At 36.9% G+C, this 13,658-nt stretch overlaps 1 protein-coding gene across 1 annotated transcript in view; it reads left to right on the plus strand.

Moving 5' to 3' along the window:
- RpL13A (ribosomal protein L13A) overlaps window positions 1-13,658 on the plus strand; it is a 97,567-nt gene that overhangs the window by 38,281 nt on the left and 45,628 nt on the right. Inside the window, exon 3 of the mRNA XM_090383391.1 lies at window positions 9,483-9,548. Within this exon, the coding sequence (XP_090239517.1) occupies window positions 9,483-9,548 (66 nt within the window). The remainder of the gene's footprint in view (window positions 1-9,482; window positions 9,549-13,658) is intronic.

The following is a 13,658-nucleotide window of genomic DNA, read 5'->3' on the forward strand; positions in this document are numbered from 1 at the left end:
CATCTGTGTTGATATCCGAACAATATCTGCCTTCAGTGTCTTGACCAGCACTTCAAATTTATTTGTTCTTCTCCTGGCATTGGTGTACATGTACCTGTTGTTACTCTTAGTTGTCCTAACGCTGCCCAGTGAATTCCATGATGACTCCCAGCCATTTTTGAAAATCCCAGCACTTTGCTTTCCAGGGTGCTGCTCATTTTAATAGAAACAGTACAATTACTTTCACCTTTGCTGTGGCTACTGTTAATCTATTAGTCTGTGAATCTGCCCAAGCTGCCAGTTTGCTGACCCACCTAACACTGCCTTGTGTATCCCATCCCTGTAGAAGCAGTCTCTCCTGATAACGATCACAGACCATGCTGTGAAAAATTCTACCCTATGAGCCTTGCATGACCTCTGCAAGGCTGAATTGATTGACAAAGCTCTCATCATAGTAATTACTGGCTCTAATAACAGTAATTAGTGAACTTGACTAAGAAAAATTTTAAAAACTATTTTTTGTCATTTTCTAAAAATGTCAACATAGTAGTTACCAAAAAGAGCTGGTTAGATTGAAATTTTTTTTAATAGTAACTAAAAGTGTGTAAAACTAATAAGAATTTTAGTTTTACAGTCGGTATAAAATGTGTGACTGAAAATATTCATTAAGTATTTACTACAATCTTATTATTATATTTTTTTATCTCTAATTTTAGAGTAACCATGACCACTAGGGATAAATAAAAATAAGTGAATAGCAAACTATTGCCACTATAAAGCTTTTAGTGTATATAGTGTTTACTAGAAAAAAAATGATAATTCCATACATGTCTCCATTAGTATTAAGAAGTCTGTTGGGAGTGAAAATTGATGAATTTACAAAAGCTATCAGTTATTATTATTAGCCATGTGGTGCAAGGAAGCCTGAGGCTTATTTGTTCTACTCCTTTGCATTAAAAATTCTGAATTACTGAGAGAGAGAGAGAGAGAGAGAGAGATCGAGAGATCACCAAGAAAGAGACGAATGATGATAGTTTTTAGACTAAGGAAGCCATTGTTGTTCTCATGGAAACTGTTGGATTTAACTGTGCACAAGTTGAAGAAATGTTGGTGTTAAATGTAGAGCATGCTGGAAAAATGCTGCAGGTTGGGTCAGAATGTGTTTGCAATCCTGTTCTGGCTTGATAGGGGGATAATATTTAGCACATACTTTTGTTTATTATTTTGGAAGGTATCAGTGTAGCTTAACCTAGTTTTGTTTCAGTATAGATGGCATATATATAATATTGAAAAAATAAGATGTAATGAAATTTCTGAAAGTGCTAGCAAAAAAGAAAAGGTATTAAAAATATTAAAATGGTTACGGATACAGTGTACTACTAGTAATAGAAAAAACAGGCAACCATAATGAAATATAGACAAATATATTATTATCAGTGTATTAGGTGGAGATGCTGAACTGTCAGGTATAATTCATCATCAGCCATTTTCAATCCACTGCAGGATGAAGGCCTCTCCAGCAACTTTCCAGTTCCTTCTGTTTTGAGCACTGGACATCCATTTACTACCCACAAACTCATGAATTTCATCTATCCATCTCTGCCTTTGTCTTCCAAGTTTTCTTCTAGCTCCTCTTGGATACCATTCTGTTATTTTCTTAGTCCATCTGTCATCATGTCTTCGAGCTGTGTGTCCTGCCCAAGACCATTTTAGTTCTTTAGTTTTGATAAGAATGTCCTTTACTTGAGTTTGTTGCCTAATCCATGTGTTTCTCTTCTTATCTAATAGTCTGATTCCCAATATGATTCGTTCCATTCTTCGCTGTGTAGTTCTCAGCTTCTCTTTCATTCTTTTGGTGAGTGCCCAAGTTTCACTTCCATAAGTCATAGTGGGGAGTATATATTGGTTCATTATTTTACGTTTCAGACAAACTGGGATATTGCTCTTCAGTATGTGACTATATTTCCTGAATGCTATCCATCCAAAATTTATTCTTCTCTTGACTTCCAGCCATTTATCATTATTACAGCTAATAACTTGTCCCAGATAAGTATATGACTCCACCTTTTCAATTACTGCTCCTTCAATCATTATTTCCCTTTCTGTGGCATACTTGTTCATCATTACTTTTGTTTTAGCCATATTCATCTTTAGTCCAAAATCCTTACTAGCTGTGCATAACTGATTAAGATTTTCCTCTAATTCTTTGGGATCATGGCTTATGACCACAATGTCATCTGCAAATCGTAAATGGTTTAGGTACTCTCCGTTCACATTGACTCCTTTCTGCGACCAGTCTAATCTTCTGAAAGCTTCCTCAAGGGCAGCAGTAAACAGTTTCGGAGATATTGTGTCTCCTTGTCGAACTCCTTTCTCAATTTTAAATTTCCTACTGTCTTTGTCTAGTCTAATAAAGGAGGTAGCACTCTCATATAGTTTCTTCAAAATCATAATATATGGGGTATCAATGCCTTGTCTTTCCAGTGCCCGAAACATTGCCTTATGCTGTATGGAATCAAATGCCTTTTCATGATCCACAAATGCCAGGCATAATGGTGTTTTATATTCATTTGCTTTCTCCATTAGCTGTGATATTACATGAAGGTGATCCATAGTTGAGAATCCTGTCCTAAAGCCAACTTGCTCTTTCGGTTGATTCTCATCAAGTATTCTTTCTAATCTGTTAGTAATGACCCTTGTGAACAACTTGTAGATGTGGGATAACAAGCTAATTGGTCTATAATTTCCAATTTCTGATTTATCTCCTTTCAGGTGTAATTACCATGGAACAATTGAGAACACATGCATGGTAAAAACAGAATACCTGAAATAAAATAAAATTAAAGTTTAACATAAAAATCAATGAATGATAGTACCTAAAGCAGTGGGTCCTAGGATGTTTAACTACTTTATCAAGGGTGTTGGCAGCAAAAATCATAGGAGCCACTGCAATAAGCTGGGTCTGTTTCTGTTATGATGTACCATACATTCGAAATGTACTGGTTACCTTGACCATTATAGCCTCATGGTCCACTGACGAGATGGGGTGTAATGGTCTTTTCTATTCAATTCGATATTATGGTATGTTCTATTTTTACTTATTTCTGTATTGTTGGCTGGTTACTTTTACATATAGTGATATTTTACACAATTTGGAAAGCATGGAGGGGGGGGGGAAACCGCTAAATTTTTCGTTTAATTTGAACTATTTTCTAAATTATTTCATAATTTTTCTCCAACAGTACTCTATTCTTAATTTTGCATATTAAATTCTTCTTTGCTGTGCTGGTTTGTCCTACTGCTGTCGTACCTTCATTTCTTTCTATTGAAACATAAAATTACGGTTTATATATATATATATATATAACAACACACACAGGGTTGTTAAAATTAAAGTATCCCTGTGTAGAGGGCTCTCGAGCGAGTTGTAAGGCTTGTACTGAAGAGAAATTTGGACAACAGGTACAATAAAGAATGCATTCCCATTTATTGGAGGAAAAAAATTAGTTACAAAATTTGTCACTATATGGCACTGTGGCGATACAAATCACTTAAGCAGGGCTACAACTGTTCAGTGTGGCGTCCATTTTGTTCAACAACAGTTTCCATTCAAAGAACAGCATTTTCTACAGCAGGGGCGCCTCCGTAGCCAGGTGGGAAGGAGCAGCAGTGCGTAGCACATGCTTCTTGATTAGACCGGGTTTCGAGCCCGTCACCACCAAATACGGAGGATGCGGAAAGATCAGGGAATGACCACCGCATATCCCGGAGCAATATGGCCTTAGTTTCTAATGCTCCTAAAATCCAAATAACAAACAATTTCTACAGCAGAACGTAACGTCAACAGGAATAGCCAGCACATGACGTCTAATGCTGTCCTTCAGATCTACCAGAGTTTGACATCCTTCCCGATACACCTGGTTCAAAAAACCCCACAACCAGAAGTTGCATGGGGTGAGGTCAGGTGATTGGGGTGGCCAAAATGTCTAGAAACAATGGCCGATGACCCATTTGTCTGTTAAGTGTTGCCTTAGCGATCTTTGGACACAACAGTGGATGTGGGGTGGTGCACCATCTTGCATGAATATGGTATCTTGAAGGCACCGATGTTGTTGCAGCTCAGGTATTGTGAAATTTGCCAACATTTCATAATATTGCTGTCCAGTGATGGAACAGGTGTGGGGTCCAGTCGGTGTTACCTGTTCAAAAAAATATGGCCCAATCATGAACGTGCAGCCTCATTTGGATAACTCGAGGGTTTTCTGTTGCCCAAATGTGACAGTTGTGCATATTCACTTGCCCATTTAAGCAGAAGTGGGCTTCATCACTCCAAAGGATATTCCGTGGCCAAGTGATATCCACTCATTCGTGCCAGAAACTGAAGTATGTGAAACAAATATCTGCATCACCATGCTTTAGTTGCTGTAGCATGTGCATCTGGTAAGGATAGTACTGCAACACCTGACTCATTACTAGCCTTACAGTGGAATATGGCATGTCCACTTCACGAGAAACAGCTGGCACACTTGCGCTACCACATGGAAATTGACTTGATAAATCCACGATAGTCATAGCCACATCTTCAACACGAGAGGAGTCCACTCGTTTTTGACCTCTACCTGGTTGAACACCAAGATGTCCTGTCACTTCAAATTTTGCAATCATTTTGCGGACAGCACACATTCATAGGTCCATGCCTTATGCGATTCTGACACCGGAATTCTCTGATAGCTGCAGGTGTATTATTGCTGTTCAGATAGTATATCTTCACTAATAGCGCCTTTTCCTGCAATGTTGTTGCCATAGCTGCTATAGTGCAGGCAAACATCTACTGTATGATTTTGAAGAGACTGCTTTGCTCTTATACAGCACAATAAAGCTGAGTATTGTTGCTGTGGTAATAACTTACAATTATGCAAATAATGTAAGTTATTTGCATAATCGTAACTATGATAGTTATGCGCCATACCGTGACAAATTTTGTAACTAATTTTTTTCCCAATAAATGGCGAGCGCATTCTTTATTTTACATGTTCAAATTTCTCTTGAATATGAGCCATAGAACTTGCTCCAGAGCCCTCTATGTAGGGATACTTTAATTTTAACAACCTTATATATATATACATACTGTGCCACTTTAGGTACACCCTTGCTGTGCACACAAATGGTTTGTCCCACATCGTTCCAAGTCACATGGCCACAGTTGTGCATATAAATGCAGCATAACAACACTTTCCAGTATCAGTTAAGTGTACAAACCGTAGCAAGAATGGGGGAAAGGAGTGATCTAACGGACTTCGAGCGTGCCATGGTATTAGGTGCAAGTTGTGCTGGACAAAGCATCTCTGAAACGGCAGTTCTCTTAAACTTTCACGCACCACAGTTTCATGGGTGTATTGAGAATGGTGCAACAAACAGAAAACACTTCTCAATGGACTCCTGTGGAAGAGTCACTTGTTGATGAGAGAGTATCAGAGGAGGATGGCTAGAATTGTGCAAGCAAACACGGGCCACAATGTCGCACATCACGTCAGAATACAACCTTGGTGCACAGAACAAAATATCACAACGGACCACTGGTTGCACTTTGTCACAAATGGACTACAACTGTCGACGGCCACATCGTGTACCTTTGTTATCAATGAAGAACAAGCGAGCATGCCTCCTGTGGGCACTGCACTATCAAGGATTAGAAAACACAGTTGCTTGGTCTGATGAGTCAAAGTTCCTGGTGCATCATGTTGATGGAAGGCTCAGAATTTGGCAAAAATAACATGAATCCATGGACCAGTCATGTCTGACGACTACTGTGCAAGGTAGTGGGGGCAGTGCTATGGTGTAGAAAATGTTTCCTTGGTACACATTGGGTCCATTGTACCCATAGACTCACGTCTGAATGCACATTGTACCTAAACATCGTTGCTGGCCAAGTGCATCTGTTCACGTTGACAGTTTATCCTCAGTCAGATGGTTACTTCCTGCAGGATAATGTGCCGGTGCACAAAGCCCTAATCATTATGGAATGGTTCCAGGAACATAACTTTTCTTTGCTGCAGTGGCCCGCTCAGTCTGCAGATCTTAATTCTGTTGTGAACATCTTTGGGATGAGCTGGAAAGGGCTCGCTGCAGGCCTACACCTCCGTCGAATCTCAAGGAACTGCGGGACACACTCATGTCTGCATGGTACTCCATGCCTAGATGAATTCAGGCTGTTTTGAAGGCTAAAGGAGGCTCAGCATGTACTAGTTAGGTGTACCTAATAAACTGTGTGTGTGTTACTGAAATTACATATAAAAATTAAATTGATACGATATATACGTGTGTGTGTGTGTGTGTAAAATTATATGTAATTATATATAAACTAAAATTTTATGCATACTTAATTCAATATATGCATTTATCTGAAGTTTATGGTGCAAAATTCTTTCCACCCATCTCTGCTTGTTATGAGGCATGATAACACTGGGCTTTTTCATTCTCACAAGCCAGACTTGATATTTGAAACTCTTCTGGCATCCCCTTCCATAAAGAATTCCTCCTGTGTGAATGTAGATACAAAATGACATAGCCGAGTGGTCAAGGTCGAGAGTGCATAGCTTGCATTCCTTGAGTGGACTGGGGTTCACACCTGTGACTGCTAAATACTATAAATATTTTTATTGATGATTTATTGTAAACTCTACTGACCTGGTTGTCATGCCTCAGTATAAACAAAAAATTTAAATTTTTTTAATTTTAAAATGCCTATTCAATTTGTCTGCAATCAGAGCAAGTGGTAATGTGATTCAACCCTTTCCTTCTACTGTTATATATAATATTGGTGTGAATACACCATAGATCACTCTTAAGGCAAAAAACTACATTTGTAGTCTAAAAGGGCATCATTTTATCTTTATCTCATCCTGCTCCTTCACGGCGAATTGCCTTGAATAAGTAACGCTTCACTAAAAGAGAAGACTATTGTTACTTATTCTCAGTGGGCAGGTACCCTGGTATTGCAGACATGACAATCCAGTTGTGAAGATAATCACACAATATGAGAGATGCTAAAAGGTGTACATGATAATGTATAAGTTAAACTCTATGCAACAAGGCATCATAAGTTTAAGAGTATAAATAATCTCGTTGTGAAGGAGGAGCACAATATGAGATACAGATAAAATGATGCCCTTTCACGCTACGAACAGTTTTTGCCTTTAAGAGTGATCTATGGTGTATTCACACCAATATTATATAGACTATTTATACTCTTAAACCTATGATGCCTTGTTGCATTGAGTTTAACTTCTACTGTTAATATAAGGATAGAAGTCTTTGCTATCTTTCTTTGCCAGAGACTTCTCATCTGCCTTAGCTTGCGTAACCTTTGTGACGATACATCCCATACACTTTTCTTCTGTGCCATGTGTCTCAGTATTTCTTTGTTGGATAAATGGATGGGTGAATGAATGAGGAAGAAGAAAACGTTGGTTCTGTGCATTTGAAGTTGGGCAGTAAAGGGTTGTTGACTGGTGGTTGTGACTGCTTTGAGGGGAGGGGAGATTATAGAAACAAATTCAGAAGAACAGTGCCCATGGATGTATCTATAGAAAAGGCATGTGGCCGAAACATAACATTTCTATGAGATAGTGTAGAGAGACTGTTAGAGATGAACCATTAATTGACATATCTGCCCTCTTGAATGGAATCTAGAAGCCTGAGAGATGTTTTGGGGACTCCACCCTTGATGTGGAAACATCAGGGGTGGAGGGCTTCCATGGTAGGGCTTATCTGCAACTTGTACAAAGTGAACAGCTGTTTGGAAGAAAAGTAATGCTGAGAGAAAAAGAAAAAAACCTATTTTGTAGATGCAGAGTAAGAGATAATTGTATTGTGCTTATGCCAAGAGGGTCAAGTTGATATTGTTTAGAATCAGTGTCATCAAAGGTAAGCATAGGAGCGGAAGAATCCTTTTTTATGAGATATGACAGGACTGAGTTTTAGGAGGATTTAAGTCAACTGAATTATCTTTGCCGCACTGGAGGATTACGGAAATCAGAATTTAAGCAATTGGTAGTGGATATTTGAGAAGTTGAAGTGTTTGTGCAGGGCAAGTTTTCTCAAACTGGAAAGTGGAATGCAATGTGCTATAATCAGCAAAACTATGGATATGATTTTCCCCAATGGAAGGTCATTAATATACAAGAGGAAAAGAGTGGGAGAAAGAACAGAACCTTGGGGAACAACAGCACTAGTGGAGATGTTAGACAGGCAGCCATCACCCCCAGTGAATAGTCAGAGAGAAAACTGGCTGTTACAAAAAACAAACACGATCAAAGGCCTTTGAAATGCCAAGAGCAACCGCTTGAGTTTCACCAAACTTAGCCACTGAATTTGCCCATAGATAGATTACACAAGCCAGAATATCACCAGTGGATTGACACTTGCAGAATCAATACTGGTTATTGTTGATCAGATGTATGGTTTCTAGATAGTTTGAGTTGGCAGTTAATTGATTTCTCCATTACTTTAGAAAGAGTAGAAGTAAGTGCAATGGGACAATAATTGGATGGGAGGGATTTGTCACCCTTTTTAGGAACTGGCTGGATATGAGCAAATTTCCAAGCAAAAGGAAAAATACCTTTGGAAGAAAGTGAAAAAAGCAACACAGAACAGGAATGAGTTCAGGAACACGGGTTTTGGGAACAAGTGGAGAAATAACTGGAGCTTTCTTGGTATCAAAATTGTTCAAAATCCTGCTGTCATCCTTTTGATGGAAGACCACAGGATGCATTGAATGGAGTACTGGGAATGGTAAGAGATGGTTTACCAAGGTAATCAGTACACAAGCTGAAAGAAAAGTAGGACACTTAGCAGGTCAGCTTTATCTTTGGCTGAAGGGGGAATAGAACCATCTGGTTTTGACCGAGAGGTGGGAATATAGATGGACAAAAGTTACAGCTAATAGCTTTAGCAAGAGACCAGAATGCTGAACTACCATATGGACAAGAAGCAAGTTTTCTACTCTTAGCCTGTTCGAAATCTAGTTTGGACTGATTAACTTCTTTGCAATTGTTTTGAGCTTTGGTGAAATGAACCTGAAGATTTGGATATGCAGCATGATTCTCATTGTTTTTTTTTAATTGTATCATTAAATTCTTGTTTAGGAAATATTGTTCTGCATGAATAAAATACAGTAAACCCCCCGCTATTCGTGTAGGGACAATAGGCCGGGAGAAATTGATAGGGACAATAGTCCAGGAGAAAATGGCTTTTCTGCCCTATTCGTTTAAGTTAATTCAGTTTTATAAGAATACCTTGCATGAATGACAGGGACTTTCTATATTTCTTACTACTGATCTTGTATAATTTCACATCTTTTCTTAACTAAGAAACTTATTTATAAAAAAAAAAAGTCATAAAAGCAGCTGAGTCTTGGCTATATTAAAAGCCAATTATGGAAAATTTAAGTGTCCATTATATGTATAAAAATGTTTATTTTTTTTTTATATATACCTACCCAGGTCAACGTGTTGTTGTTGTTCGATGTGAAGGGATAAATATTTCTGGCAGCTTTTTTCGCAACAAAAGTAAGTGAAGATAGCCTTTGTGTTAACTGAATTATTATTTTACTGTTTTCTCTATTTTGTTGTGTGAAGTATATACTATTATAAAAATATAGCTATATTTTGATTTATATCTAAAATTTTATTGGGTGGATATTTGAAATACTATAGTCATAATGCCACGAGAATGAACTCAAGGTCACTACCACATCAGATGCGGTCCATTTTAGAATTTAAAGGGTTATATGCAGTGTTAGGGCATATTGACCTTTTGATTAATTTTAAACACAAGTAATCATAAAGGTATAATGAAAAAGTATATAGAATTGATTCTGATCTCATTTTGAACTTGTACTATCTACATTCTCATCTTTCCTAGTTCACCGATCTCTCCACTTTTTAGGCTATATATGCCAGTGACCTTGTTCATTCTCTCGGCTGTAGTACAGGTGTCCTTGAACTTAAATGTATTCATGAAGTTTATAAGTCAAAGTTCATAAGTTGAATTTTATTTATAGGTACCAAACACATAGTATTGACTTTGCTTTCATCTGCATTTATTAACTGATTATTTGTCCTTAATAGTTGCAATATTTAAAACAATTCACATCAAAACTATATGCAACTTTCTGTTTCCCCCCCCCCCCACGCCATTACCATAGTGTATGATCATTTTTCCTCAATGGTTATCGAGTAAAAATGGTAAACAGAGTGTTAAGGCTGAGTAGACAGCATGGTTTCACAGGTATTCACAGCAATAATGTTCATCTATCAGAAAGCAGTTTTCATGACTTAAAAATTTTATAGTTTTAAGTTCTGTAACTTCGTAACAATTTCTGGGTGTTTAAAAATTTGAAAATGAAAGGTCATGCGTCATGCAGCTTGACAGTTCTGTGCCTGGCTGCTCTTTGACTCCTTACAACTTAGAGATGGAATTTAATAAGCCTGTATTGCAGCTTTGCACCAACACCCAGGAAAACACCTTAAATTATAGGTGAAAACCTCCTACCTTTTGAGTAGGACTGTTAATCTCTCAACACTCAATCGCGAATGATTATACTATGAACTTACCCCCTGTGTGTAGTCATAAATGAATCAAGTTAAAATAGCTATCAGTTAAAATAAGTATGCCTTCAACTCTCATATCACGTCGAGGGAATCGGAAAGAATCATGGAAAGATGGCGGTCACCAACCTCCAAAAACCAACCAACACCACAAGCCATCATGAGAATTGAAAAACAACTGTCGCAAAATTCTAAAAACTACGAATTCGCACATAGGTTAAACTTAAATCATTCTTTAACTTCTTTTAAGAGACCACCTCATTTGGTTTGTTACAGTGTTCACAAGAAGTAAAAAAAAAAGTGATTCGCGAACAATGTCACCCCTGTTTTATATCGAATTAACGATACCTGACGAGATTATTTATATAAACCAATGTATGAATTACTATTCTTGCATGCGTGGAAGCATCCACGAGTCCGAAATATTATAAGGTCTGCGTATATTAATAGAATTAACATTTAATCTCATTTCTAATGTTTCGGCAATTAATAATTTAAAATATTCTCACTGTTTATTAAGAACCTTGGATTCATTACTGGTGCCAAAAGTAAATTTTGGGTCGTGCTAATATAAGTAGAATTGCACCCACCACAAGAAATATTGTAAACAATATTGTGAGCTTCCATGGTAGGAACTACATATGCCCTATATTTCAAGACAGCATGGAGCTTACTCATGGATTGTAGAACAATCTTAAATTCAGTGTTCTTAAATGTTAATAAATTGTCTATACTAATGTTGTATATACGGAACTTTAATAAAATGTTTGTGATTTGCCCTGTCAATTGTTACCCGTCTCCAATATATATTTTGCCTGTTGACTAATCTGAATAATGGTACTTAATGAATAACCCCTATTTAAAAATCTTTTTGTCTGTTCCGTGAGCTCATCCCATAAGGATTCTTGAGTAGAGCTGTATCTATATGCATTATGAAACTGGTTAAAAATAATGCTCCTTTTAGTAGATACAGCTCTACTCAAGAATCCTTATTGGATGAGCTCACGTACTGACAAAAAGATTTTTAAATAGGGGGGTTATTCATTAAATACCATTATTCATATTAGTCAACACGTGAAATATATATTGGAGACGGGTACAACAAATGACAGGGCAGATCACAAACATTTTATTAAAGTTCCATATATACAACATTGGTATAGACAATTTATTAACATTTAAGAACACTGAATTTAAGATTGTTCTACAATCCATGAGTAAGCTCCATGCTGTCTTGAAATATAGGGCATATGTAGTTCCTACCATGAAAGCTCACAATATTGTTTACAACATTTCTTGTGGTGGGTGAAATTCTACTTATTTATTGGCTTGACCGAAAATTTACTTTCAGTAAGGATACAGCAGCATTTGGCATCAGTTAGGGCAGGTAGGTTGGGTGCCTCTGAGTTTGCATTTCGTGCAGTCACTGATGGACATATTTCCTTTTTAATGAATCCAAGGTTCTTAATAAACAGTGAGAATATTTTAAATTATTAATTGCCGAAACATTAGAAATGCAATTAAATGTTAATTCTATTAATATGCATGAATAGTAATTCATACATTGGTTTATATAAATAATCTCTTGTCAGGTGCCATCGTTAATTTGATATAAAACGGGAGGGGGGGGATACCATTTGCGAATCACTTTTGTACTGTTGTGAACATGGTAACAAACTGAATAAGGTAGTCTCTTAAAAGAAGTTAAATAATGATTTTAAAGTTTAACTTATGTGTGAATTAATTTGTTTCGTCGTTTTCAGAATTTTGCGACAATTGTTTTTCAATTCCCATGATGGCTTGTGGTGTTGGTTGGTTTTTGAAGGTTGGTGGCCACAGTCTTTCCATTAATCTTTCCGATTCCCTTGATGTGATATGAGAGTTGAAGGCATACTTATTTTAATTAATAGCTATTTTAACTTGAGTCATTTATGACTATGCATGGGGGGGTAAGTTCATATAATCATTTGTGATTGAGTGTTGAGAGATTAACAGTCCTACTCAAAGGTATGAGGTTTTCACCTATAATTTAAGCTTTTGTTAGTAAATAAACATTTTACATTTTCATAATTGAATATTTTAAAAGTAATTTTTCTGATAATGACTCGTCAGTATTGTATTACCTGGTTTTCTTAGTTTTATACTTTTTTCCCCAAATTTTAAAGAACAGTCAATGGATATAAAAAAAAATAATAATTGGGAATAAATATCTTTAATAATAGTTAATCATTCATGCAGATAAACTGGAAAAAAAGTAGGCATCTCATACAGCCAATCAAGCAAGCTACCAATGTGTTCTGAGTATATACGGATACATCTCAGATTTTGATATTTAATCTTACAATTCTTGCTTCTTTAGATTTTTGTTCAAAAATAGGAAAAACCCAAAACCAGCTATCATCGGGGGCTAAGTTGCCAGTTTATGGTGTTTATTATTTTCAAAAGAATTTAAAGAATTATTATTTTGCTGAAACTAACAGGTGTAAAAAATAATACAACTTTAAAAAAAAAAAAATTGAATAAATTCAGACTGAATATGTGCAAAAGAGTTATGTGATACTGTTAAGTAAGTGAATCATGGTTCCCATCTTTTATACAAGGGCATATGGTTCCTCTTTCTGTGACTTCTAGACCTAGCATTAGCTGAGGCATATAATGCAAGAAAGCAAGCTTAATACAGCATCAGCCAAAAAAAAAAGAAAAAACTTCCCATTTTGTCACTCCAAATGGTTGTCTAGTTCAGCCTTAAATTTATTTGAGCTATCAACTTCCACGGCAGATGGAAGTCTGTCCAGCAATCAACTGCTCACTGGCTAAAGGCAAACTTCCGCACATCTATTCTACAACTGTCTTTCCTCAATTTGAATATATGCTCCTTCAGGTTCTTAATCTGCGCAAGAGGAAGAATCCCAACAGCATTGAGCCTGCTCAAATCATCCAAGACCTTATACACCTCAATCAGATCACCGTGCAGCTTAAGTCCTGCAACTTGCAGGACCTAAGCCTCTCTTGGTAAGAGCACCCCTTGTTCCTCTCACCAATCTTGTTGCCCTTCTCTGTACTTGTTTT

The sequence above is a fragment of the Mastigoproctus giganteus genome, chromosome 1 (genome assembly GCF_048544385.1).
Source record: "Mastigoproctus giganteus isolate SK-2022 chromosome 1, ASM4854438v1, whole genome shotgun sequence".
NCBI classification, from domain to species: Eukaryota; Metazoa; Arthropoda; class Arachnida; order Uropygi; family Thelyphonidae; genus Mastigoproctus; species Mastigoproctus giganteus.